The sequence below is a fragment of the Siniperca chuatsi genome, linkage group LG13 (assembly GCF_020085105.1).
Source record: "Siniperca chuatsi isolate FFG_IHB_CAS linkage group LG13, ASM2008510v1, whole genome shotgun sequence".
NCBI classification, from domain to species: domain Eukaryota; kingdom Metazoa; phylum Chordata; class Actinopteri; order Centrarchiformes; family Sinipercidae; genus Siniperca; species Siniperca chuatsi.
The window spans coordinates 27107576-27135118 of record NC_058054.1 but is presented as its reverse complement, the minus strand read 5'-3'; the positions used below and the strand labels follow the sequence as shown (position 1 = coordinate 27135118).

Here is a 27543-nt window from a genome sequence, read left to right as displayed (position 1 = left end):
AGCTGCTGATTTTCTTATTTGTGTGATAGTTTGTATTTAAAAAAAACAGCAGCAGAGGATCTAAGAGGTCGTGAAGTATTATAAAACGACAAAGAATTGGTAATGTAGGCCGGTCCTAAGAGCCTTGTATACAAGTAAAAGAACTTACATACATTATAATCAATTCTAAAAGACACTCAAATGGATACTCAAATACACTTCACATCTTTGCTCTATTCAGTGCACAGAGGGCAAAGCTTACACATACACCTTTGTTGGAATATCCATTACAGAGCGCACCAGAGCTTTATATGAAACACACCTTTATTAAATGGTAAATGGACTGTACTTGTATAGCGCCTTTCTAGTCTTCTGACCACTCAAAGCGCTTCACACACTACATATTGTATTCACCCCATTTACACACATTCATACACTGACGGCAGAACTGCTCATTAGTACAAAGAAACTAATGAATCATTCACAAACACTCACACACCGAAGGTACAGCCCTCGGGAGCAATTTGGGGTTCAGTGTCTTGCCCAAGGACACTTTGACATGTGGGCTGAGGGAAGTCGACCTTCTGATTGGTGGACGACCTGCTCTACCACTAAGCCTCAGCCGACCCTAAGACAGACCTTTATTTCTAATTTTCCCTGTTTTGAAAAAATAAATAAATAATTATATATTATATATTTGGCGTTAAGCCATTGTCAATTAAATGAATCACTTCCTGCACAGATGTTTCACATTAAAAACCTTCGGCATGCCATGCACCATGACTGTTTTGCTGAGGTTTGCTCATGCTGGTCATTATTTGAATACCAGCTTCTGTATAAGAATTTATGGTACCTTACAGCTTTTGTTCTGTCAATAATCTCAGGTTCTGTGCCTGTAATTTATTTTTCCATCCTCTAGTTCCTTGAACATGTTCACTGCCACCCCACACCATCTACAGTCAACAATTCTATATGACCGCTAACTAGAAGTTCTGAAGCCTCAGACAATGAGAAAAAAATTGGCCTTGGTACATGGGGCACCTGCTCTACCAGGTGAGCTACTGGGCCCCCTAAAGTTTCAACTATGGATGAATCATTTGCACATAGTTTGCTTCTCTCCTTTTAAAGGTCCAGTGTGTAACATTTAGGAAGATCTATTAGCAGAAATGGAATCTAATATTCATAAGTATGTTTTCATCAGTGTATAATCCCCTGAAAATAAGAATTGTTGTGTTGTCATTACCTTAGAATAAGCCCTTTTATATCTACAGAGAGAGCAGGTCCCCTTCCACGGAGATCACCATGTTGCACCGCCATGTTCTACAGTAGCCCAGAATGGACAAACAAAACACTGACTCTAGATAGGGCCTTTCGCGTTTGTCGCAAGTTTCACGGCCACCGTAGTTTCTCCTACACGCTTGGAAGGGGAAGGTGAGGCGAGCGGTATTCAAATGGTTGCAAACTGCAGTTTCACAGCTAGATGCCACTAAATCCTACATACTGCTCTGTTAAGTGAATAATACAGGAGTCTGGGTTGTTAGAAAACAAATACACAAACTTCTTTGATTGACGTTTCCATTTTGAAACATATAAATCTGATGCTATACCACCTGTCTTACCTCACACCCCTCTGTCTCTCTCTCCTCCTCAGCTGAATCCCACACTGATGCCCAGATCTTCTTCTACTTGTATATCGGCTGTTTAGTGGTCAGCTCATGTTACACACTGGTCTGGGATCTGAAGATGGACTGGGGTCTGTTTGATCGCAATGCAGGAGAGAATACCTTTCTGAGAGAGGAGATAGTCTACCCACATAAGGTATTTCTCCACACAGGGAGGAACCTCCATGTGTTGGAGAAGACTGGCTGATGCACTAGTTTGACGCTTTCAATATGAGTCATGCGATGATGTGTTGACAACTCTTGTGTTCTTCTTGTTCTCTGTCTCTCCTTCCAGGCCTATTACTACAGTGCCATAGTGGAGGATGTGCTGTTGCGTTTTTCATGGACTTTAACTGTCTCCCTCAGCACAGTCTCCGGTTTTCATGGCATCTCGGACATATTGGCAACTATACTGGCCCCAATGGAGGTCTTTAGGTATACACAATCATTCTGACTTTTCTCTCTTTTAGGAGGTGCAGTATGAGAATGCATCAGGTAAAATAAATGAATGTAGACTAGTAAAAACATGTAGGGGTTGAAGATGTAGCCTATTGTTATTCACTATTGTTAGAATTATGAAAATGTGTGAAATACACTATGTAAGTAAAATTGGCAACTGACAGTTAGTGTTTCTCCTTCCCAGACGTTTTGTGTGGAACTTCTTCCGGTTGGAGAACGAACACCTGAATAACTGTGGTGAGTTTAGGGCCGTCAGAGACATCAGCGTGGCTCCGCTCAATGCTGACGACCAGACCCTGCTGGAGCAGATGATGGACCAGGAGGACGGAGTCAGGAACCGACAGGGCAAGAAGAGCTGGAAAAGGAGCTACAGCATGAGTCTACGCAGGCCACGACTGGCCTCACAGTGAGTCACAACAGTAACGGATGCAAACGTGATATATGAAGGTGATGGGTTATCGCAGATTGGGCTTGGAGGCTACAAATTAATAACAAATTTAAGAGGGTCTAACAAAAGACAATAAGTTGCCTTATGGAAAGTGTAGGATCCAGTGTTGGAGCTTGACTCATAAAAGGGACTAAAAGTCAGGATATCTGGGCCTCAGCTGCTTCCATTTCTCGACTTTTTTTTATCTATCTCTCATGAGTCCCCCAACTTTATGGAAGATCTCTTTTAAGGACTGAACAGAAAATAATGTCTTAAGATAACACTTCTCTAGTTATTTTATACAATAATGTCGAGGTGCATGATTTAAATGTTGTTTAAATCATGTTGTTTTGATTGGCTAATTAACTGAATTATTATTATTATTTTGCATAACCAACACAATTTTCTTTTTTTTTTGTAACACTTGGTTGACTTGAATGCCAATGAAGAAATATATACGTCTCTACTATGGAGCAATAAAAATCCACAAGGATTTAAGATAAATAAATCAAGTCCTATTAACTTTTCAGTTTGTGCACCTATGCAGACCATTACTTGTTTTGTTTTCTTTTTTCTAATTGCCATAACCTCCCAATATAATTCAGTGTATCTAATGTATTAAACACAAGCAATGTGGGTGGTTGAATCTAAGGTGTTCTGCTTTCATTGTGTTCAGTGTTTTCCATGCATTGAAGGCAATCCAGCTTTTGGGCTGTTGATGATAATTACTGTGTAATATATGATGTCTGCTCTTTGTAGTGATTGCTATCTTCAGGTTATGTGATCCTCTCTAAAGTGTGAACTTAGTGAACTTTAAAGCATCACATAGCTTTTTTTTAATGTGTAAGGGTTTATAGGCCCCTACTCTTCTAATATGAGTAGGCAGTAGTTTGCAGCAGTTTAAACATTGTGGGTTTAATAACGAAGAACAGATAATGAGGTAAACACCTCCAACTCTGCAAATGGCATAAACATGCTAACCTGTGCTGTATCCCTAAGTAGTGTGAGTTAATACTGTAAACTTTTCTTCCTTGTCCCCACTTCAGGTCCAAGACCCGTGACACCAAGGTTTTGATAGAGGACACTGATGATGACTCCTGACATCAGGCCACGCCCCTCGCCTGGGTCCAGAATTTATTCAAAGGAGGAAACTCCATCTCCTAACCGAGGAATTACCCAGCGAGTTGGGCGTTGAACTCTCAACCAAGGACGAGTTTTAAACTCTCGTGCCCACATAATCCTTTCTTCAATGCATGAGCCTCTGCTTGGGTTCAGAACTATTTCAACGGAGGAACTTTCACCTCTTGAACAAACAACCCAGCAACTTGGCCATCAAACTCCTTCTCCTACCTTCAATAATAATCAGGGGTGGGCTTACCACTTAAACTCTACCTTGCCCAAACAGCGGGTGAAAAACGTCTCTCCCTGTCATCCACAGCCACTCAGAGGTGAACTCTTTAACTACACCTACTCCTCAGCCATTGCTTGGGCTCTCCTCAAAGCCTCAGCCTAGCATGAACAACGCAGCTAAATGGAACGCAAGCCGATCACCCTGACAGGAAGTGTCCCTGCTCCCTCTCGGTGCCACAGCTCCCACGAAGAGAGAGGCCGACAACTTCAAGCCTACTGCTGTTGAGGACCAAAAGGTTTTCTCCCCACCTTTAGCTTTTAGTCTCCACCTACACTCCCAGCATCCATGTAACGCTTAGAAGAAAGACCTTAAATAAATTATGTACAATTCACACCTCGAGATCTCAAGTCAACCTGTAATTTGGACCTCAGAATGAACCTAAAGCCCCTTTTTTTGGAATAAGAGAATAAAAAGGGTTGAAAAGTGTCCTCCTCCTTTTTCTGCAACTTTTTAGGCCTTGTGACCTTCTCTCTGACCCTTGGCGTTAACACTGACTGATAGACTATGTTGATGAACATCTGCTAACGCCAATCAGTCACTGGCTTGACTCCCTTGCTCTTCAGCTTGCCCCTTCAAATCATCACAGAGCTGCCTACCTGCACCTTACACGCTTTAGAAACAGACACAGACAGAAACATGCACCTTGTAGGAAGAGTGAATTGGAATGGAATGCCTATTGTGTGTTCACACACACAGTGATTTGTTATGTTTTATTGTTCATGGATGTGCAACACTTGACCATTATTCTTTTTGAGACCGTGGGAAGAAAACACACACGTACATAGACTAGAGATTATTTGTAACTGTGGTTGTAAATATGAGATGGACCAAAGTAAGAGGTGATGTGAAAATATTCAAAGACTCCATAAACATTTTTTTAAATGCTGAGTTCAGACTGTATGGAACAGCAGCTGGAATGACTGTTTAGCCATGGAACTGAGAAGGAAATTTTTACTTTTGTTTCTGGAAAAAGATGAAGATCATCTTAATCATCCTGTGGTAACTCCAAGTCACCCCATGTGGAAAAAATATCCTCCATCTGGAAATGTTTTTGCTGAATGTATGCCAACTTATTTATGTATGAGTGGGAGTGATGCCTAAATACCACCTGTCAACCCATCTAGGCCGATCAGTTTTTGGAAACTTTCAATAGGAGTTGAGATAAATCCCAAAGAATTTTTATTTTGTCCCCTGAAGACTGATTGAAAACTTTTGGTTTATGAAACAGTAATTATCGTCTGTTAAACTGGTTCATTGAACTGTGACAATGATGAAAAGGGGGGAGGTCACCTGTCTATCACATACTGGTCCTAAATGTCGCAATCAGAAGGCTGGTGTAGTTAAACTTGAATCTGAATGAAGTGGCTCTTCCAGCTGGTTTGGTGGTGAAGAATCCATGTGAGGGTGAATCTGATTGGCCGCGTTTACACTCATGAGATATGTTGGTGTAACTCAGGTTCCACAAAGACTTTGGTTTTAACACTTTAACAGACAAGGTTGGTTGAAAGAACTAATATGTTTGTCTTGAGACATTTTAATACATTTGTATGTAATTGTACTATTCAACACATTTATGAGTCTAACGTAAATTCTCAAATTGCGACTCGGGCCGTTATTGCCCGATTCCCAGTTAATGCAAACTCAAAACTTCCTCCATGTTTACCTTTTGTCTTGATAAATTCAGTATAATGTTCATTACCACAGCACTAATTCCATCAGTGCAACAACAGAGGCATGGCAGAGTCACCTCTCTGCTGCTGTTTGTCTTCTCTAACAAATATACTGTTTTCATTCATAAATTAATTCCATTCCTTTCACTTTTTCCCAACTGCTGTTACTCTACTGTCAGTGAAACTCAACACAATCTACAGGAAGTGTTGCGTTTCATTGACAGGTTAATTAATAGGCAGATGAAACAGATATTTCTGCTAAAAAGAGAAACTCAGAGCAGCAGAGTGGAATTAGTTCTGTGGAAATGTACATTATGCTTAAGCCGTTGTTGTTCATCCCCCTCAGTGTGGTTTTTTTAAATTTTTTTTACCCGGCCTTTATTTGTTCATGCTGGCCACGCCTCGGCCAGTATTTGATTTTATATGAGAATTTATGGTAACTTTCTTTAACTGCTGGTAGTTTACGGCCTTGGCTGTGTGGTTGACACACTTGTGCAGTGCGTCGCCGGTTGGTCCAACATCAGCTCGTGTTGTGGTGTTAAATGAACTGTTAGATAGTGATTTAGTTGAGGAGGTTCTGTTTAGGTTTCATTTTTTTCTACTCATTGCTTTTATTAATCAGCCATTTACCACAAACATTTCAGCTTTCATCGTAATGGGTTTGTTAATACCTTATGGATGCAATTTGGAGTGACTGAATTCTGAAATCCTTCAGGAAACCCTGACTGAAGTCAGTTACCAGTGAGCAATAAGTCTCTCAAGGATTATGTGCACTTTAATGCTAAACTTAATCTTCTTTTTTCCCCCTTGTCTTTGTCATTGTGAAAGCGGTATCTGTGGCTCAGACTTGAGGAAGGTACATAGCATTTTAGTTCTAGTAGAGTTTTAGTTTTTTTATCATGTTGTTCTAATGGTTCTTTATGGAGCTCGCTAAAATATACAGTAGAAAAACTATTTGAGGAGTGAGATGTGTAATGCATCATTGGGGTTTTTTTTAACAATTGAGCTTGTTTCATTTGGGTCTCGAACATGAGAGAATCTACTATTCCACTGTCAGTCAATGCTCTATCCGATAGCAGAGCTATTGCCAGTTTAGTCAATTTAACGTGTACGCTGAAAGAACAAATAATTTGTTAAAGATACTTATTTCTTAATATTTTGAATTAGACAAGCTTCTTGTGCCAAGTTTTTGGATCTCCCTGAGCTGAGTGAATTGAACTCTCAGGTTCAGTTAATTTGAAAAATAAACCTATTTTTATGTCTTGAACTGCTTGTATTTGTGTTTGAAAGTAAGAATAATCACATTTCCTAGTAAACACCCAATGTGGTTACTTTACAGACAAGTTCCACTGGTGTGCAAGTAAATCATACAACATTAAGCCATGCTGAAATCTTAGCCAGATCATCTGTGCTGGTTGCAGATGTCTACAAAGATTCAAACACAGTCAGTGAGTTTTATGTTTTTGCTACTTTCTTTGTGTTGCACCGTTTTTTGACCCACAAATTTGCGCCATTGATCAATAGCAAGCCCTTTTGAAAGTGCTGACCTTCGAGGGTACGGAGAGGCTAAAATGGAGGACGCTATCGTAGCTTATTAGTTGGGTGGCACCATTCACTTGTATTTAACCCTCCTCTGTCTGAGTATTAACTGCTCCACATACGAGCAATAGTTTGCAGACAGTTATGAGATGGGCGTCAGTGGCACAAACATGAATAAACTGTGTGAACTTATTGTTCCGTTAGCAACCGAACTAAGCTAACGACATATGAGTTTGCTAATGACCGAGAAATTTTATTTTCCCTTTTCAACAACTTTATTGAAAATCTTTATTCAAAATGTTGGGGAGAGTAAACAGAACAATAGACAGAATACAAAGCGAAGCTCCAGAAGTTATTTCGACTGACTAGCGCTAGCCAAGCCGGCTACTGAGCTAGTGATTAGCTCGTCAGCTACAGCAGTTCACCAACTAGCCCTGAGAGTATGGTCACCAAGACTCTAGAACCAAATATTTTTCCAAAAATGTGCGGCTTAATATCGCTGTACCGCTTCCTGGTGTGACCGGGCCTTTAAGGTGCCACAATGGAGCTAGCTGGTATTGGTTCATCAAGGTTCATAATAACTTCTATGCCCATCCCGTATGAAGTTATAAAGTGTAATAAGCTTGACCTAGAAAATGTTGATTCTAAAATAATAATAAATATTAAATTGAAAACATCTTGAAAATCCATACAATCCATCCAAGTCTTAGGTCTTGAAAATCTGTGTAAAATTCCTTTGTGGGCTGACAGACCAGGTGCAGCTTTGGTTGTTTCAAGAATTTTCCTGAATCTTCTGTCATTTCTTGATACAACTGTAGTGATCTTGCTTAGTTTCTTAAAAGCCAGCATTAAAAATGAAATAAGTAAAAGTGGATACGAACACTTACGAATAACATTTAAACACTGAGTATGACACTAGAAGAAGAAGTATATTTTCAGAGGTGTACTGGTGAGCAGACAGGTCTCTGCAGTTTGTCTTGCTTTGGACAGTAAAAGAAGTACCTCTGAGTTTTCTACTTTGCCTTTTGTTGAACCACTGGAGCTCAGGGCTCCACATCAGAGGATGTTGCCTTCACTACTTTCTGTCTTCTAAAATTTCCATGCAGCAGACACAATCATTCCATCCAAAGAGAACAGTTTAGTTTTCTGATTTTAAATGCAGTGCATTTGTCCAGGACTTTTCTTTTGAAATTCCTCAAGTTTTCATCTTGAGACACATCAGATTATCATGCAGTCATTCCTGTGTTAAAAACAGCATATTCCATAGTGACAGGAGAGTGGGAGGTGAGATGTGATAAGATTTGAACTCAGGACATTGTGAGCACATTTGCTCCTTAGCCTGCTAATTCACAAGCAGCATAGAAGCTTCCTGAGTTCCTATCACCTGTCCCTTATTTTTTGTTTTGTTGACAGCCCTTATTTTATGAATGTACCATTTCAAACCTCACTCAACGAACGTATTTGTTTCTTACATGAATACACCAGAGATCTGCTTTAGCTTAGCAAAGGAACTTCTAGAAAGTTAGATCATTTTCATTTATTTCCTTTTTTTATTTTGTTGAATAAGTACATTGCCAAATAGGATGATCTCCCCAAAACTTTGTTATCCTTCAATGCCAGAGCCGAACCTAAGGGTGTTGCATGTTTAACTTGTTATGATTCTGAACTCAGCATTTTAACATTTCAGCTGCAGGCAGGCTGATTAGGCTCTGATTGTTTTGGACGTGTTGTTTTAGAGTTTGAAATAGTAAATTGTGTCTATTTGGTTTCCTTTTTCTACATTCCCGACAATGCCTCACACTCCCATTACACGTGAACACTCTTCTTTATGTGAAGATATTTGAGACTGACAGACAGGTGAACCCCCTTTTTCCAAAAGTCAATCAAAAGAGATCCATCTGTAGAGGGTCGGGCTTGGGGATTGAGCCTCAATACTTTTTTGGTCCCACCAGAAATGTATCCTTAGCAAATAGTTTAAAAAGCATAAAATATCTAGTCAGATTTGTTATCTTGTTTACTTATTATTTGTTCATATATATTGACCTAATTTTAGACTGTTATTTTACTTAGGCACAGTTATGAAATGGATGACTGTGTTCAGACAACATTCAACACTTGAAAAATGTGGCTTTTGTCAAATGAAAAAAAAAGTTGTGTAGAAAACCATGTTTATATTTCTCGGAGTAAGGTAGTAAAACTCCAGTATTGTATCGGCACTGTACATTTCACACGATACCCAGTCCTGCTTGAGAGTGGTGGGATATGCTGGACCAGACGGAGGTTCTTTCAGAATGTCTTAGGAATGTTTCAACATAACTGTCTTTTTTCAACAAGCTGATTTTGCAATATTTCACATTGTAGCCTACCAGTCGGTTTGGACTTACTTTGGCATTAATAAGCTGGTTTTTTCCGTTAAAGAGCATTAGACCCAGGTGTGGAAGATGTGTAGTTCTGTAGTGAAGCAGTCCTCAAGGTCTTGGTCAGAATCTGAGCATCTTGTTCTGTTGTGCAGAGGAAGCAACACAACTGGCAGCTCAGAGCTTTTCTGTCCTCAGATCTGTGCACATCAATAGGAATGCAGGGTTGTTACTGAGCTCACATGAACTGTGCCCCCCCCCCCCCAGCTCAGTTTCCCATGGAAGTTTCCACTCTTCAGGTCCAGAATGTCCCAGTTGCTGTTGCAAACCTCTCGAAGGCTTGTTCTCAAGTGAAAGGTCGTGACTTTCAAAAGTCTGATATGATTTGGTGTTTGGTGATCCCGCCCTGAGAGGATACTGTGTGTCCTTTAATCTGTTTGGGACACCTGTTGGCCACCACTTCTGTTGTACCAGTGATAGTCCTCCAGTACTCACTGAAACTCCGGGCTCGGAGCATGGAGCCTCTCAGAGGACAAGAATCCAGGGACATGATTTATTTTCGACATAAACATGCCATTTTATACAATTTGATTGTCTTTTTACACCACATACTTGTTGCTTTTTGCTTTTTTTTTTTAAGTAATTTGGTCTTGTTGACTCAGCTGAGATACCTGATGATCTGAGACACTTCATGCTCACTGGCCCGAAGCTTTATCGGTGCGGGACATAGAGTAGGTTGGGAGACACAAACACAACTCAACCTGGATCAGAATTCTCTGACATCCATATAGTTTAAGCAAAATTTTAACTGGAATAAAATGGAGCCAAAAACCAAAATGTGACAGACATTTTCTGGTTAGTCTCCATGTGCACCAGTGCATTTTTATGATTGAAAACACAGAGAGCATTTTGATCCATGTTCTGACCCCACTATGGTGTACCCAGAGCTGTTGATTATACAATACATTATATATTGATGAATATATTGATTAGAAGCATTGTATAATCGGTGACTGTGCTGTGGGTGTTGTCTTGTATGTACAGTAGCAGTGTGATGCTACAGAGGTGCCTAGTTCACCAACCCCTGTTACAGTTTTTCAGTAAAAACAGCTAAAGCTTGAAAGGTGTTTGTGACTGGGAGTCTTGTTTCTGTTCTCAAACTAATGTTTATGTGTCTGTTTACTACATACAGGAACTTTGCCGTTCATGTGGAAATTTTTAATTTTTTTTTAAATACTTAGAACCGATTAAATGGTATTAGGATTTTAAAAAACACTTATATTTTGGGATTTGAGCTAATCTGCATAACCAGCATCGTTAAATTTGACCATTCTTGTGCAAAAAGTGACAGGCCATCAGTGTTCGACCTAAATTCTCAAACTCTCAGATGATAAGGTGACGACTATATAATAATCATGCATAATATTTGTGTAAAATCTAAATGTTTAACTCTAAGCAGTGCATTCCATTTATTTGGAAAATGACTTGCTAGCATTATTAGCAATCTTCCTTCAAAACAGTGATCACCGTTAGCCTTTAGGCACTCACCGGTAACAATATCAAGTTGTTATTAACAGTGTTTTTATTGTATGTCATAACTTTTAGGTTGGATTTGGCCTGCTGAGGCAAAGAAAAGTTCCATTCACCTCCACTGTATTGGGTTGGAGTCAGAAATCTCAGAGACATCCATCTAAAAACCTTAAAAAGTCAGACCCAAACGATCTGCATGGCTAGATACCGCTGAGAAAATATGTTGTTTTCTAATTTCAGTAAACTGGCCCTTTAACTTTTCAACATAACACTGACCCAAAGGCTTTGCTCCCAAAAGTTTAGTTTAATTTAGTGGCCCAGCCAAAGCCTGGACATGGGCTTCATTGAAAATATTTGAATAGATATACGCAGTGGTGGAAAGTAAATAAGTACACTACTTACTCAAGTACTGTACTTAAGTACAATTTTGAGGTACTTCACTTGTGTGTTTCCATTATATACTACTTTATACCTACTCCACTACATTTATCTGACAGCTACTGTCACTAGTTACCTTTCAGATTAAGATTTACATTTCAGAAAATAACAAGCTTATAATATTTATTGTGTTGCATAAAGACTAAATCCGTGTTTTTGGCCTGTGGTCCCATTTCAGATGAGACCTTTAGCCTTTAAACTTCTCAGATGGTTTAATTGAATTAACTGACCCAAAGAGCTAACACTATCCATTAATTTACAAAAATGCAAAAATGAAAAGAAAAGTCCAAGAAATGTTTGTTTTTCCTTCTATCCTACCCCTCAGATTTATCTTGTGACCCGCAGGGGGGGCCTGGCCCCTAGGTTGGAAACCACAGGACTACACTAGCTAACTGCATATAAAGTAGTGAAAACTATCTCCACCTCCACCAGTTGCAACAGTAAAACCCTGCATCAGCAGCAATCTAATAATACAAGGTACAAGGTCATCTGTTTATCATTTTACAACACATGGTTGTATAATGAAAATATAGTAATATATAAGTTAAAGGGTCATTTTTCTGCATATTGAGTACTTTTGATCATTTAAGTACATTTTGCTGATAATACTTTTGTACTTTTACTTACTTAAGATTTTGAATGCTGGCCTTTTACTTGTAATGCAGTATTTTTTACAATAATGTATTGGTACTTACTTAAGTAAAGGATCTGCATGCTTCTTCCACCACTAGATGTAAGATGTTCACTGATGGTGATGATGAAGGTGTGCCAGATGTGCAAAAGCTGGTAGAAGTAAACCTAAAATGATTTAACTGCTGCCAGTGGAGCTACAAAGTATTGGAGAAGGCATCTGATGAGGAATGATGTAAATGACAGTTAAGTTGTTTGTGATGCTTCTTATATATTTTTTTTTTTAAAACATGTCATTTGATTTCAACATGTCATTACAAGGTGGGCTCTTTAGAGTTTAGATTGATGCTAAAAATGAAAATAAATTAGTCCACTTTAACGTTGTAATCCTTAAGATTTCAGTTCTGGTTGACTTGACAACTCCTGTGGATACTGGTGGTAACAGCAAGAACGTATTAATAACACAAATACGAGAAAAGAGAAAACAACACCCATTTTCTAAATCTCTATAATGCAACCCAACAAGCGACAGCCGCAGCACAGACCTGGGTGAACACCTGGATGAACACCTGGATGACACAGTGTCAACAAACATTTCACAAAGTCAGCATTTATTACAGAGATTGCATTGCAATGTGCAGGTGTTGTTGTTATTTTGCCCACCCCCTGAATATTTGAAAACGTACATGCATTTGTAGGCCACATAGTGATGACATTTGAAATACATTTTGGACAGTGGAATCATATATTTCTAACCATTACGTCACATATCTGTACATACATCCAAAATATGTTTGTGAATTTTCTCCACCTATCACTGCAGAGGCCCAGGCCTTGTGCCTGCAGTAGCTGCTGGTGGCCAGCAGAGGGAGATGTTGGCGCATTTTCTGGATGTGGCTTCAGAACAACAGTTCATTCTGTGAGAATGACCGTTCGAATATTACAGCTGGTGAGCATATTGATTACCTTTTATGTAGTTTAAGTAAATACTACAAAATAATGAATAACAATGGTGTAAAATAATAACTTAAGTTCATAGTAATTCTGGGTCACAGGTCTGTTTACTGTTGGGCTACAGTGCCATTAAGCAATGCAATAACTGGTCATTTTGTTCATTCTGTCAAGGACGTCTCTCTCTTTCTCTCTCTCTCGCTCACACACACACCACACACACACACGCCTTCCGTCCGTTTTCAGCCCGTCTCTTCCCCCTAACCAGCAGCAGCCCGCAGGCAGTGAAATGTAACCGGACCCTGGGTGCGACATGAACGGGCCTCAGCTCAGCGAACTCCCGGACGACTCGGAACAGCTCGGGCCGTATGTGAGCAGCCTGAGGCGGAGAGCGCTGCAGGCCAGCGAGCTGTCCGCTGTCAGGACCTTCTCCGACGGCTTTCTCATCAGGTTTCTGCGGGCCAGAGACTTCGACGTGGAGCTCTCTCTGAAGGTACACCACCTCCCGCCAGGACAAACAGATCACTCCAACATAATGAAAGTACTCGAGGGTACAGTAGCGTATAGTGAGTTTTAAAAATTCAACTTAACTTTGAATTAATAAAAGTTTATGTAGTTGGTTTTTAAACACAAGTCGTTGTCTTTTGCCTTCCTGAAGGACTGCTGTTTGCAGTGTCTGTGCTTCATCATTCACCGAGCTCAGAGAGCAGCATACAGTAGTTATATTGGGCAGTTATTGTTATATTAGATGTCTTTTATGGCTTTAGCGCCATATTTCAAAAGTGTAAAGCATTTAAGGTTTATTGAGTTTGACATGTTTAATAGATGAATTAGTATAAGGTTTGGGTTTAATGCGTACAGTAGCCTACATCAAATGTTTTTGATGTGTTTACACTTATGAACTTAAAGCTACAGTATTAGGTTATAAAATGATATTGATCAAGATTAGTTATTGGTACTTTATTATTATTATTATTATTATTATTAGAAGTACATTTACTTGAGTATTTCCATTTCAAGCCACTTTTTCAAACCACTTTGTACTACACACTTTACCCTGCTACATTTACTTAACAGCTATAGTTACTAGTTACGTTACAAATTAAGATTTTGAATACAAAGCATATGATGGATTTATATAATATGATGCATTGTCAAAGATGAATCTACCCAACAGTATATAAAATACTTAGAACTAGCTCCTCGTTGAGCAGCTACAACAGTAAAATGATACTTTAACATTAATGCATCAGTAATAATACTCGATATAACAGTAAAACACTCACAGGGCATTTTGCTGCGAGTGCTTTTACTTTTGGTACTTTAAGTACACGTTGCCAATTATATTTACCTGCGGCATCAGAGGGCATTGGTCTCATTGAAATGAATGAGGAGGCTGCATTTTCCACGCAGTGATCATGTCTGTGAACACGGCTTTAAACTGTTAAAAAGACCGATTTTTTTTTAAAATCACTTATTGTATGTTCTTGGAATATCTAATAAGCTACATGTGGAAATGATGTACTGCGGTCAGTTAATATTTTCTAGTGAGAACCCTATCTGCTAAATGTGATGCATTCAATTCAATTTTATTTATATAGCCCAGTTCATAACAGAAGTTATCTCATTGTTTGCTATAGAGCAGGTCTAGACCTTACTCTTTCTAATGTTTCCCATCAATTAATTAATTGACTAAACTGTCATGCAAATCACAAACACATTTCACACTTACCTTTATTAGTATGTAGCACATGAACTAGCCATGCAGATAGTTTTAGTTTTATAGCCAAGACCGGAAATATTATCTACCAAAGAAATGAATAGGCCTTTGTCACAGAAGACATACTGACACGTCATAGTAGGAAAAGCACAGGTGTAAATAATAAAATGAATCATGGCTGACTTCCATTTAGTTTCAGTTTCAGAGTCCTGGTTTTGTTCAGTCTGGCTCACTGTCACACTGTCCGGGCCTACCGGGACACTTATTTAGAACAGAGCCATCGTTAATGTTATTAGTAAGACTTGTGCTTTTCCTTCTATGATAAGTCAAAATGTCGGCTGTGAAAAAGGCCTATTAGGCAACTAAAACACTAAACATACTGCACTTTTTTTCTGGCTTTAAGTATAGTGTTGACTTTATTATTAACAAATATCAAAGATTGATACACAAATTGAACTGATGAGTACATACTGTAGCTATGTATGTTTGTTTGCTGCCTCCTTGCACTCATCTACTTTCATTCCATATGGCCCATACCAAAAACAAATCGGCTGTGTGTTCAGTCATATAAAACCACGCAGTTCACACAACAGTCCAGTCTTTTGCTCCAGTACTTTTGTCCTGGTTGGCTAGTAGCTGATACTACTATAACAATTCCTCTCTAAAAATCTAGTGAACCAGGGATTTATTTATAGTACGACTATATTCATGGGTGTACAGTGTCTGCTGTACGCAGTACTGAGTTTACAGCGACTTAATCATACTTCAGAGTATTGTTGCTGTACACTGCACTGTAGTCTTTCATGTGAGCATGCTGAGTGTGTAAGTTTAGGTGTACGCAGCTGATGAGAGAGCACATACTGAGTGACTACATGTAGAATTGTCACTCGGGACATTTAGAGCTCAAAGTGAAGGCTGAGTTGCTTATTTTCATTTGAAAGCAGCTGGAGCTCAGCCAACTGGGTCTAAGCTCAGCAGTCTGTGGTGATGACTTGAATCTCTGATACATGTACACAACACTGACTCTGACTTTTACCACTCAAATAGTTATTTAAATTTGCTTTTATTACAACCTAACAATCTGGTCTTGAATTTTTATTTCCTGAAGAGTAGATTAAAGGTTATAAAACCATTTGATCTGTGTCAACTCCTGGAAGCTTAAAGCACACATCTTCTTTAATGCACCGGTGTTTCAACTGCAGTCACTGCTGATGATAGATACAGTAGAATCATGAATTCTCTGTTGTCCCTTAATGTTGCATTTGTCCTGTGCAGCTCTTACTGAACTACCAGCGGTGGCGGAGGGAAAGTCCTGAGATCAGCACTTGTCTGTCTTCCCGCTCGGTGCTCGGACTCCTCAACACATCGTACCATGCCGTCCTCCCACAGCGGGACCACACTGGCAGCAGGGTGCTCATCTACAGGATAGGTCAGTGTATGTGTGTGTGTGTGTGTGTGTCTACACAAAAGCAGTGATGTAATGTTCCATAGAAGAGATGTGTTTTCTCTTTACGCCTGTTTTTGTTTTGTTTTTTAAGCTTTTTAAGTCCACATTTAAACATCACAGAGCCATGGATAATGGCTTCAACAAAATACCACGATACCATAAGACAGAGACAAGACACAATCACTTCAAGTTATAATCCTCAAGCGTTCAGTCCTGTTTGATTTGACAACACCTGTGGTTACCGTTGTAACAGCAACTGCGGTTGAAAGGATAGGTTCACATTTTTCAAGTCTGTCTTAAAACAATAGTCAAGTGCCCATATGAACAATGAAAACGGTTTCGCTTTGAGAGTGAACAGCTATCAGTGAGGCTGTGCATGCATCGTTTTCCTGTGAAAATACAGACCATAAATAGTATCAAAAATTGGGTTTAATTTCATAAAACTTTTATCGATTATAACTTTAATGTCATAATTTCTGTGCAAACTATGAGCATTAAATTCACACTCACTGAAACCCAAACAATGTAAAACAGGTTATTTCCTTAACAATTTCATTTTAAGGAACAAAATAATTTGTAATTTGGTAATAATTACAGGGACAATAGAGACAACGTTTCCAGACAGTTATTTTAGTTAGTTGTGTTGAGTTTATAAGCAGTTGTTGATTCTCAGAATAATTTACTTGAAAGAATTGTCATTGGAAACTCAATTCTTTATATATGTTGAATTGTGTGCTTGCCTGTAGACAAATTTCACATATTTGCATGTTCAGCTGATCTGCTGTGCACTAACTAAAAGAGTCTCTAGGTTACGATAACTTAGCATGTAATTGGAATTAATTGATTGCCCCCTATACACACACACACACACACACACACACACACACATAAAAAAGCCACTGACATCTTTTCCAATTTTTTGTACTGGACATGTTCAAAGTAAACTATATATGTAGAATAGAGGCACTATTCTTTTCACCTCTCCCACAAGAGTCTACTGGCATTCATTTCCATTTATATAACTATTGTGGTGTTTGATGCCATGGGATATTTGCAGTTGGATAAACCTATAGCCCATTTCTTTATACATTGTAATAAAGTCAAGTCTAAATACACATACATATATACACATATATGTATGTGTATGTAACTTTTGCATTGATCATTCAACCAGAAGACTTTTGTGTCCATACAACATTGTCTATGCAGACAATGAACAGAACTCATACTAAGCCAAAAATAACTCCTCCCACCTCACAACTCTAATGATGTAATTTTAGCAGAATAGCATCTTCTTCCTGTTTCTGGAGAAGCTGGTATCCTTATTGTTGCATTACTTCTGGCATTATTTCCCCCGCCCCCCCATTATGTTCCTGATTTGTTTCCTGACCTGTTCCCCACTCTAGTATACTCTGTTTCTGACAGTCGTAGTCCATGTAGCCTTGTCATCTCTCTGCTGCATTTTTCCTGCATGTTATAAGCTCTTGCTTTGTGGTTTCAGATTCTTTACGTTCACAAACAAACAAAAAGATCTTCCCCTATAATGTGAAGTGGTCTGGTCAGATTGCTTTTCTCAATTTGGTCATTATTATCTCCTAAATGGTAATGGACTATACTATAGCGCCTTTCTAGTCTTCTGACCACTCAAAGCGCTTCACACTACATACCACATCCACTGATGGCAGGTGCCAACTGCTCATCAGCAAACTAACTCAGTCACACACACTCACACACTGAAGGCACCCCAATCGGGAGCAATTTGGGGTGCGACATGTGGGCTTTGGGAAGTCGGGATCGAACTGCCGACCTTCAGATTGGTAGACGACCCGCTCTACCACTAAGCCACATCTCCTCTGTTCTATCACTTTACCTACTTTTCATTTTGAATTGAATATAAATGAATTCCTTTTGTTCAATTTCCTTGACTTTATTTCCTTGTTAAGCCAGTTTGTCTATTACGTCATTACTCCAAATGCCTACATGTGAAGGGACACACATGATTGTGACTTCTCTGCCAGTCTTGAATGTGTTACACAACATTTGCACCTGATATACTGATACTAGCCAGTGTGGTTAGTGTGTCGCTACATACTAGTGCTTTACTTGAAATAGCCTACAGTAAATTTTAACACAATTATAAATGGCATACAACTCAACAGTATACAAATTCAAATAATCTGATTCATTAGATCACATAGATTCATTAGATCATTACACACAGTTTCGTTTACATTGAAGTATCCCACCAAAATGCATTTAGTGTATCCTTAAAGCTGCACTAATAATTTTTTAATATAAAAAAAGAAGTCGCTCCCACATAGAATTATCACCCTACGCTTTGTTTTACCCTCTTTTAGCTCATAGTTTTGGTTTTATGAACCGCAAACTCTGAGCTCATCAACCTTGTTTTTCAGTGAAAAAGAAAATAACTAACTCTGATAACGCAACCTGCCCAGCACCAAATGGCAGACAGAAAAAGTTAGCGACTAGCTGATGAACATTGTGGAGCATTTAGCAGCTAAAGAGCCAGATATTTCCCTCATGAGTTGGTGGAGACCAAAAACCGAGCTAAAAGGAGAGTGAATATTAGTCTTAAATTCAGCAGGTGGACACAAATACAACTCCAAATGAATGATACTGTTGCTCTGTGTCTTCTGAAAGTGTAAATCATTGATGTCAAGATCAATCAAGAATTGGATACTGGACCGCAAGAGGGTGCAAGGCTGATTAGTGATGCTGTATCAAGATCTTTTGATACATCTGTGGTATGAGAATCACTTAACGTAGCTTTAAGGCCTAATAATAGGGTTTGTAGTTGATGCAAAGGGTTAACGGCAGTCCCAATGTAGATACCCACGGCATAGGTTTTGATTTATAGTTTAGCATCAGATTTTTCCTGTTGATACCCATTAAACCTATGCTAAAGGCTAAAACCTAAATGTTCATTTAAAAAATGTCATTTAATGCAGCTTAAAGACTGATTGTACAGTGAAAGTATACTTACGTGTCTGTCTCTCTATCTGTTTGTCTGCAGGGCAGTGGAACCCAAAAGACTGGTCGGCCTTCCAGGTGTTCAGGGTCAGCCTGATGACATCAGAGATCATCTCCACGGAGACAGAGACGCAGAGGCGGGGTCTGAAAGCCATATTTGACCTGCAGGGATGGAGTTTAGGCCATGCCTTGCAGATTAACCCTTCCCTCGCCAGAAAGATATCCTCTATACTATCGGTAGGCCTAAGATCATGCTTCTGATCATGTTGAATTTACTGTAACAACTTCTGCTATCCTTCATGTGGGTCTTCATCCACAGTGACATTTGTATTGCTATGCAGATGATAACCAAAACTTTATAACAGGTTTCAGCAAAAAAATTGAGAACTTTAGGTCTCATATAAGGAACATGGCTAAAACAACACATTATTAAAGTCAGGCTCTTTCTTTCTTTAAGACATAGTTGTGCATGCATTTGTTGCACAGTGGCTCGACTATTGTGGCTCTTAGATCAGCCTAAAAATTTTATTATTCAGTTACAAGAAAGAAAGAAATGTTAAGGATGAAGAATCGCAGCACTTCCTGTTCGACAGCTCTGACTAGATTTGAAACACATTGCCAGAAAGGTTGCAAGCTAGCCTGATAATGAGACTGATTTGCCATTTTGTTTCACTTCATTTGTCTGTCTGGGATAATGTTCATTTTAGCTGTTTTCTGTTTGGGAGCGGTTATTATTTTGCCCTAACCAATCATTACAGGTGAAGGATCTGTCCGGCAGACATTTTTAGTGGACACAAACATGTCATGTTGTTTGAAGAAATATGTCAATTTAAGATTTGTTTTTCCTGAAAACAACAACCTGTACAGCTGCATCAATTTCTTCCACTCTTGTTGCCATTTTTCTGGCTCTGGCACAGGAAGCAAGCCTCAACCCAGACCAAAGAGACTTCAGCTTTAAAGAAGAACAGTTTACAGAAGAGCAAAGGAAACTGTTACAAAATATGTCTAAATAATGATTTGAGATAGTAGTAGAATAAAATCTTGAAGAGGACTAAAGAATAAGAATAATGGCCTTTTACTGCATCCCTATTCTTCCCACTATACACTTTTAAGCATTTATTATTAACACTTCAACTAACAATTATTCAGAGGGACTCTTCCCCTTCTATAACCAGAAGCCTTTTTTGAGCTCTCGTCCTCTCTGGCTGTTAGCTTCACAGCAGCAACTGTAGGGACAGTTTGCTGACCCACAACCTAGCTAACATTATATTACTTGCTGTGTTGTTGTTTGCTCTATATCATGGTATTGGATTTCTCCAGAATCATATACCCCAACTTTTTTGCAAAGTGCATTGTACCAGTAAAAACTAAATACAGGCTATATGGAACGAAACATGTATTTATTTAGCGCAACCTTTTTTTTTTTTTTTAACTCAACAAGTAGTCAGTATGCTCAATTTGTTTTTTCTACCTGTCCTTGTATGTGTGTGTTTGTATGTTCAGGACTCTTTTCCACTGAAAGTTAGAGGAATCCATCTGGTCAACGAGCCAATGTTCTTCCGGCCGGTCTTTGCCATGATTCGTCCCTTCCTGTCAGATAAGATCAAACAGAGGGTCAGACAGAGTTTATTGTTTTGTCACTGCAAAGATACCCATCTCTGTTCATAGACTCTCTTTTACATACAGAGTGGAAATGCCTTTAAACATACTTTTAAAATCAGTTCCCTTTCTCCCCACTGTAGATCCATATGCACGGTGCTGATTTCCACGACACTTTAAGCGACTTCTTCTCACTGCCCATCCTGCCTCCAGAATATGGAGGAGAGGGCCCTTGCATACAAGAGGCATGTCAGAACTGGACCGATCAGCTGCTTCAATCAGAGAAGCTCCTGCAGCAGATTGCCTCCCATCCAACAGGTGACATTGCCATTATTCCGGAGGACTCCTTGATCTCAGAGGAAGTGAAGACTGAACAACATTCAGAGGAATGATGTTTGCAGTTTTGGCCTCCTTGATCAAACATACACATGCTTGTTTTATTTTTTTTTACGTTGGATCAAAACAACCCAACACACTCTGTGGCCATTTTTGAGGTCCTTAAGTCTCGAATACTAACTGCATCAAGAGAGCTGTCTGTGCTGCTTTAAAACATTTCAGCACTGGTCCATCTGATTGACTTTGTGTTTACATGATATTTGACTGCCAGCTAACTGTCTTTGTGGTTACATTGCTCATTGAAATCTTTGCATCTTCTAACTTAAGTACACATACAGAGGTTGATGTCAGTCTCATGTCTGTGTGTTAAATACTGAGTTTGAGTCAGGACATAGTTAGCCTAGCTTAGGATAAAGACTGGAAGAAGGTGGAAACAACTAGCTTTGGTCTGTAAGTTAAAAAGAAAAACAATCAACAACCTCGAAAACTTACAAATTAACATTATTATTATATCTCTTTGTTTAACCTGCACAGAAAAAGAAATGTAAAAACAACAATTTGTGAATTTACTGGAAGTTGCGAGATGAGCTGCACAGAAGTGCTGGGCGGATGGATAAACTGGATGGATACCCTAAAACCACAAATTGTCATTGTTACATTTGTTAATGTACAAGTTAAACAAATAAGATATACTGTGTAAATAAGAAGACGCGGAAGTGGTATCAATCTCCGTACCTTACTCAAATTAGCTTATTTCCCACAATGTTGAACTACTTTTTAAATTTAATTAATACATTTTTAATTCATGTATTTTGGTTTTGCTAGTATCTGCTATCTGGTCATTGTTCGCAGTTTGTTCAGGTTCACTGAGCCAACTCGTCTCAAACTATGTGTTTCAGAGTGGAGACTGGTCTAAAGGCAGGACAGTTTATTGTGTCATCTCGACTTGGAAACAAACACACTAAAAAGTACCCAGGGTAATCTTTAGTGTGTTGAACTCTGTCACCTCTTGTTTAGAAGCATCTGTCGCTAAATGTGAGGATTTTAAAAATACAACAAAGTACTACATATCACATTATCTCTTCTATGAAGACCTCCACCCGTTTTCTCGACATTATTGCAACTAAACTCTTCAAAGAAGTTATTGGCACCATTGGCCCCAGCATCCTTGCAATTATCAATAGCTCCCTGGAAACCAGCAATGTTCCCCAAACTTTCAAACATGCAGTTGTCCAGCCACTTTAAAAAACAAAACAAAAAAACAAACAAAATGTAAATCCTTCAGTCCTCAATAATCACAGACCAACCTCCAAACTCCCCTTTCTTTCTAAAATCCTTGAAAAAGTTGTTTTTAATCAACTGTTGTCCCACCTGACATCAAACATCATCATCTTTGAAAGATTCCAATCTGGTTTCAGAGCTCTTCACAGTACTGAATTGGCATTACTGAGAATTACTAATGACCTCCTTCTAGTTGTTGACTCAGGTAACTGTTCTGTCCTCTTGCTCCTAGATTTAACTGCAGCCTTTGACACAGTAGATCATTCTATTCTCATTCACAGATTAAACCAATGGGTGAGGGTCTCTGGTTCTGCCTTAAACTGGTTTTCTTCATATGTATCCAACAGACCTTTCAATGTCTCTATTAGCAACTCATCTTCTTCCTCAGCCTCCATCTCCTATGGTGTCCCCCAAAGTTCCATACTTGGCCCAATCCTCTTCTCCATCTATTTGCTTCCGCTAGGCCATATTATTCAAAAATACAACATATCGTTTCACTATCCTTTCACCTTTCACTTCCCCCTAGAGCCTAATAACTCATTGACCTCAAAAACTGTCTTCAGGACATCAAATCCTGCATGGCTGCAAACTTTCTACAGCTCAATGAGAATAAAACTGAAGTTATTTTATTTGGACCACAGCAATTGACCAACATTATCTCTCCTCATCTTAGCCCCTTGGCCACCTCTGTCACTCAGGCTTGTTTATCCCATCTCCAACTGGTTCAGAATGCAGCAGCAAGAGTTTTACCAAGGTCAAAAAAGAGGGCGCACATTTCTCCCTTTTTTGCCTCCCTACACTGGCTGCCTGTTAGCTACAGGATTGATTTTAAAATCCTTATGTATGCTTACAAAGTATTGAATGGTCTCACCCCCTCTACATTACAGAACTCCTCTCCCCATATCACATTGTGAGAGAACTGAGATCATCTGACCAAAGACTTATGTCTTTCCCAAGATCTAGGACTAAGTGTTATGGGGACTGGGTCTTCTCTATCGCTGCCCCAAAACTTTGGAATTCTCTTCCTCCCACTATCCAATTCTCCCCCACTATTGACATTTTCAAGAATCATCTAAAAACACACTTTAACTCACTAGCCTTTAACTGTGCCTAACCTAACCAGCTCAGGTATTTCCCCTAAAGTCTCTGTAGGTGTGTGTTGGGCTCTGTGTAACTATGTGCCTTTACTATTATTATTATTATTACTGTCATCACTCTGATTTTGTTTTGTTTTCCTCTGTGTGTGCTGTAAAGCACTTTAGATCAACTGTGTTGTGCGTAAAGTGCTATATAAATAAAGTTGAGTATCATGTTTTTACAGGAATGTTGCTAGATGTTACTGTATGAAGTTTTTTTCAGGGATCTCTAGTGTACAGTTATGGTCAAAAGATTTGAGAATGACACAAGTATAAGTGTTTTTAGATATCTTTGTCAGATGTTACTATGGTATACTGAAGTATAATTACAAGCATTTCATAAGTGTCAAAGGCTTTTATTGACAATTACATTAAGTTTATGCAAAGAGTCAATATTTGCAGTGTTGACCCTTCTTTTTCAAGAACTCTGCAATTCGCCCTGGCATGCTGTCAATTAACTTCTGGGCCACATCCTGACTGATGGTAGCCCATTCTTGCATAATGCTTGGAGTTTGTCAGATTTTGTGGGTTTTTGTTTGCCCACCCGCCTCTTTGGATTGACCACAAGTTCTCAATGGGATTAAGGTTTGGGGAGTTTCCTGGCCATGGACCAAAAATGTTGATGTTTTGTTCCCCGAGCCACTTAGTTATCACTTTTGCCTTATGGCAAGGTGCTCCATCATGCTGGAAAAGGCATTGTTCGTCACCAAACTGTTCTTGGATGGTTGGGAGAAGTTGCTCTCGGAGGATGTTTTGGTAGCATTCTTTATTCATGACTGTGTTCTTAGGCAATATTGTGAGTGAGCCCACTCCCTTGGCGAGAGAAGCAACCCCACATATGAATGGTCTCAGGATGCCTTACTGTTGGCTTGACACAGGACTGATGGTAGCGCTCGCCTTGTCTTCTCCGGACAAGCTTTTTTTCCGGATGCCCCAAACAGTTAGAAAGGGGATTCATCAGAGAAAATGACTTTACCCCAGCCCTCAGCAGTCCAATCCCTGTACCTTTTGCAGAATATCAGTCTGTCCCTGATGTTTTTCTTGGAGAGAAGTGGCTTTGTTGCTGCCCTTCTTGACACCAGGCCATTCTCCAAAAGTCTTTGCCTCACTGTGTGTGCAGATGCACTCACACCTGCCTGCTGCCATTCCTGATCAAGCTCTGCACTGGTGGTGCCCCGATCCCACAGCTGAATCAACTTTAGGAAACGGTCCTGGCGCTTGCTGGACTTTCTTGGGCACCCTAAAGCCTTCCTACAGCGATTGAACCTCTCACCTTGAAGTTTTTGATGATCCGATAAATGGTTGATTTAGGTGCAATCTTACTAGCAGCAATATCCTTGCCTGTGAAGCCTTTTTGTGCAAAGCAATGATGACGACACGTGTTTCCTTGCAGGTAACCATGGTTAACAGAGGAAGAACAGTAATTTCAAGCACCGCCCTCCTTTTAAAGCTGCCAGTCTGTTATTCTAACTCAATCAGCATGACAGAGTGATTTCAAGCCTTGTCCTCGCCAACACTTTCACCTGTGTTAACGATTGAATCACTGACATATGATGTCAGCTGGTCCTTGTGTGGCAGGGCTGAAATGCAGTGGAAATGTATTTTTGGGGTTAAGTTCATTTTCATGGCAAAGAGGGACTTTGCAATTAATTGTAATTCATCTGATCACTCTTCATATATGCAAATTGCCATCATGAAAACTGAAGCAACAAACTTTGTGAAAACCAATGCTTGTGACAATTATCCAGTGGGTCTCAGGGATGGATTGCCAGGAGGAGATTTGTGTAGCAGCTGCAAGACACCAACCTTCAACCAGGCTCAGTCCTCTGCATGGCTGAAGACAATGAGACACTCAGGCCCTACCAGCTCTGAAGTTCACCCTGCTCAAAACAAACGACCACCTTACTCAGAAATCCTATGAACTCAGTCTAAGAGCCACTCTGTTTGATGCGTTGCAAAATACCTAGAAGCCAAACAGTTCCACAGCAGTGTGTTTTCATGTCACCATGGACTGCAAACGCTGCAGATGAGCATGAATCCTACACTGTCTCCAACTTATCACTACCTTCCAGACATTAATCTTATCAGCCAGCTAAACCAATCCACCCAGTCTTCTATTTGTTCATGGCTGATCATTTGAACTTTGGTCTTCATTTTAACAGTTTAAAAGTTAGCTTTTTTTTCTTTTCTTTTCTTTTTTTTTTTTGCAATTTTATATCATGAATGACAAGAAACCTTTGACTATGTTTGGACCAATATTATGCACATATACCCAGGTATTGTTAAAAACAAAAGTGAATTTGCTGTTCACACTGAGTTTATAATTATTGTTTTTAATTGCTGCAAAACCTAGAATGGGTTCATAATAACAGAAAATGTTTTTTTCATTTGTGAATTTTTTGTTTGTGAATTTGACCCTTTGCCCTGAGAATGCTGAGCACAAAAAAATGACATAGAATTTAAAGTTACATAAAGGAAAAGCAATCACAAAAGCTGAAGTTATGATGTTATCATGTGGTAACACATTTTTAACAGTTTTTTACTAATTTGACCTATACAACATGATTGCTTTAAATATTAATAAGATGTTTCCAGTAAAAAACAAAATATTTCAAAGACCCACCCGTATTCTTGTATGTCTGCTTAATGAGTAGACAGGAAAGATTTGTGCATATGAATGTTGTTAATAAATGGTATGTAGGAACATGTCTGTGTGCAGGTTCTTATTCATTTTCATGTATGTTTCAAGTTAAGCACCTGGTACATGGAGCATACTGTTTTAGGCTTAACAGCACTGTGAAAGCAGCAGCATAAGAATGTGTCATTCAGTAACCAATTGGTCTTTTTCCTACTTATGTAGAGAATTATTATATACTTGTAAATATGCATCATAGATATCCGCTGGTCAAACCACTCAAGCATGTTAAAGTATTAGCTGATTCACATAAGTGCTGATCAACGTGTGCAAAAGAGGTCACACAATTTAGTGGGCTTGTCAAGGGACAGAGATGAGGTTGTTTTAGGATTGATTTTAAGATCTTATTGATTACTTTTAAGGCTCTTCACGGTCTGGCTCCAGACTATATTTTAGACCTTTTAATCTCTTATGAACCTTCATGTAGTTTGAGATCTTCAGGCAGGGGTCTTCTGTCTGTTCCTGAGTCCAGGATTAAAACTAAGGGGGACAGAGCTTTTGCCATGTATTTTATCATTCACTGTGGTATTTTATTTATCTCTCTGTGAAGCACTTTGTACTTTGTTTTGATAAGTGCTCTATAAATAAAGTTTATAATTATTATTATAAATCTCAGAAAGCAGTTGACACAGTGAAAAGAGATCAAGTACACGATACAAACATAGTACTTAATTATTTCAGGTATACCAAGCACAAAACATCACCAAAAAGAACCTTTAGTGACAATTTTACACAATGACTTCTTCCCTGTATGTTGATCTGTTACAGTATATAAAAAAACTTCGTCCATCACCCTCCGCGGGTGGTCTCATTCTTCGAGCTCAGGTCCTCTACCAGAGGCCTGGGAACTTGAGGGTTCTGCGCAGTATCTTTGCTGTTCCTAGTACTGCACTTTTCTGGACCGAGACGTCTGGTGTTCTTCCAGGGATCTGCTGTAGCCACTCCTCCAGTTTGGGGGTCACTGCCCCGAGTGCTCCGATGACCACGGGCACCACTGTTGCCTTCACCTTCCAAGCCTTCTCCAGCTCTTCTGAGCCCTTGGTATTTCTCTGGTTTCTCATGTTCCTTTTTCCTGATGTTGCCATCGCTTGGTATTGCCACGTCATGTACACTATGCCAGCCACTTGGTTATGGCGCTCCATGTATGCTTTTCCTGCCAGCATCTTACACCCTGCAGTTATGTGCTGGATTGTTTCAGGGGCCTCTTTGCACAGCCTACACCTTGGGTCTTGTCTGGTGTGGTAGATCTGGGCCTCTATTGCTCTGGTGCTCAGGGCCTGCTCCTG

At 39.4% G+C, this 27543-nt stretch overlaps 2 protein-coding genes across 3 annotated transcripts in view; both read left to right on the top strand.

The window, feature by feature from the left end:
* LOC122886426 (xenotropic and polytropic retrovirus receptor 1 homolog) overlaps nucleotides 1–10630 on the top strand; it is a 58804-nt gene extending 48174 nt beyond the window's left edge. The window contains exons 13-16 of the mRNA XM_044218620.1: nucleotides 1631–1797; nucleotides 1936–2075; nucleotides 2284–2505; nucleotides 3573–10630. Coding sequence (XP_044074555.1) covers nucleotides 1631–1797; nucleotides 1936–2075; nucleotides 2284–2505; nucleotides 3573–3627 — 584 coding nt within the window. The 3' untranslated portion in view covers nucleotides 3628–10630. The remainder of the gene's footprint in view (nucleotides 1–1630; nucleotides 1798–1935; nucleotides 2076–2283; nucleotides 2506–3572) is intronic.
* Nucleotides 10631–12161: 1531 nt separating this feature from the next.
* Nucleotides 12162–26268, top strand: ttpa (tocopherol (alpha) transfer protein). Of its 2 annotated transcripts, none has more exons than XM_044218657.1 (6): nucleotides 12162–13050; nucleotides 13324–13545; nucleotides 16048–16201; nucleotides 19254–19447; nucleotides 20714–20824; nucleotides 20953–26268. In XM_044218657.1, the coding sequence occupies exons 2-6, from the start codon at nucleotides 13366–13368 to the stop codon at nucleotides 21199–21201; spliced, it is 888 nt and encodes a 295-aa protein (XP_044074592.1). In that variant the 5' UTR covers nucleotides 12162–13050; nucleotides 13324–13365; the 3' UTR covers nucleotides 21202–26268. The 2 variants fall into 2 exon arrangements, with proteins under 2 accessions (XP_044074592.1, XP_044074591.1); XM_044218656.1 differs by having other exon boundaries at nucleotides 13299–13545.
* Nucleotides 26269–27543: the final 1275 nt, after the last annotated feature.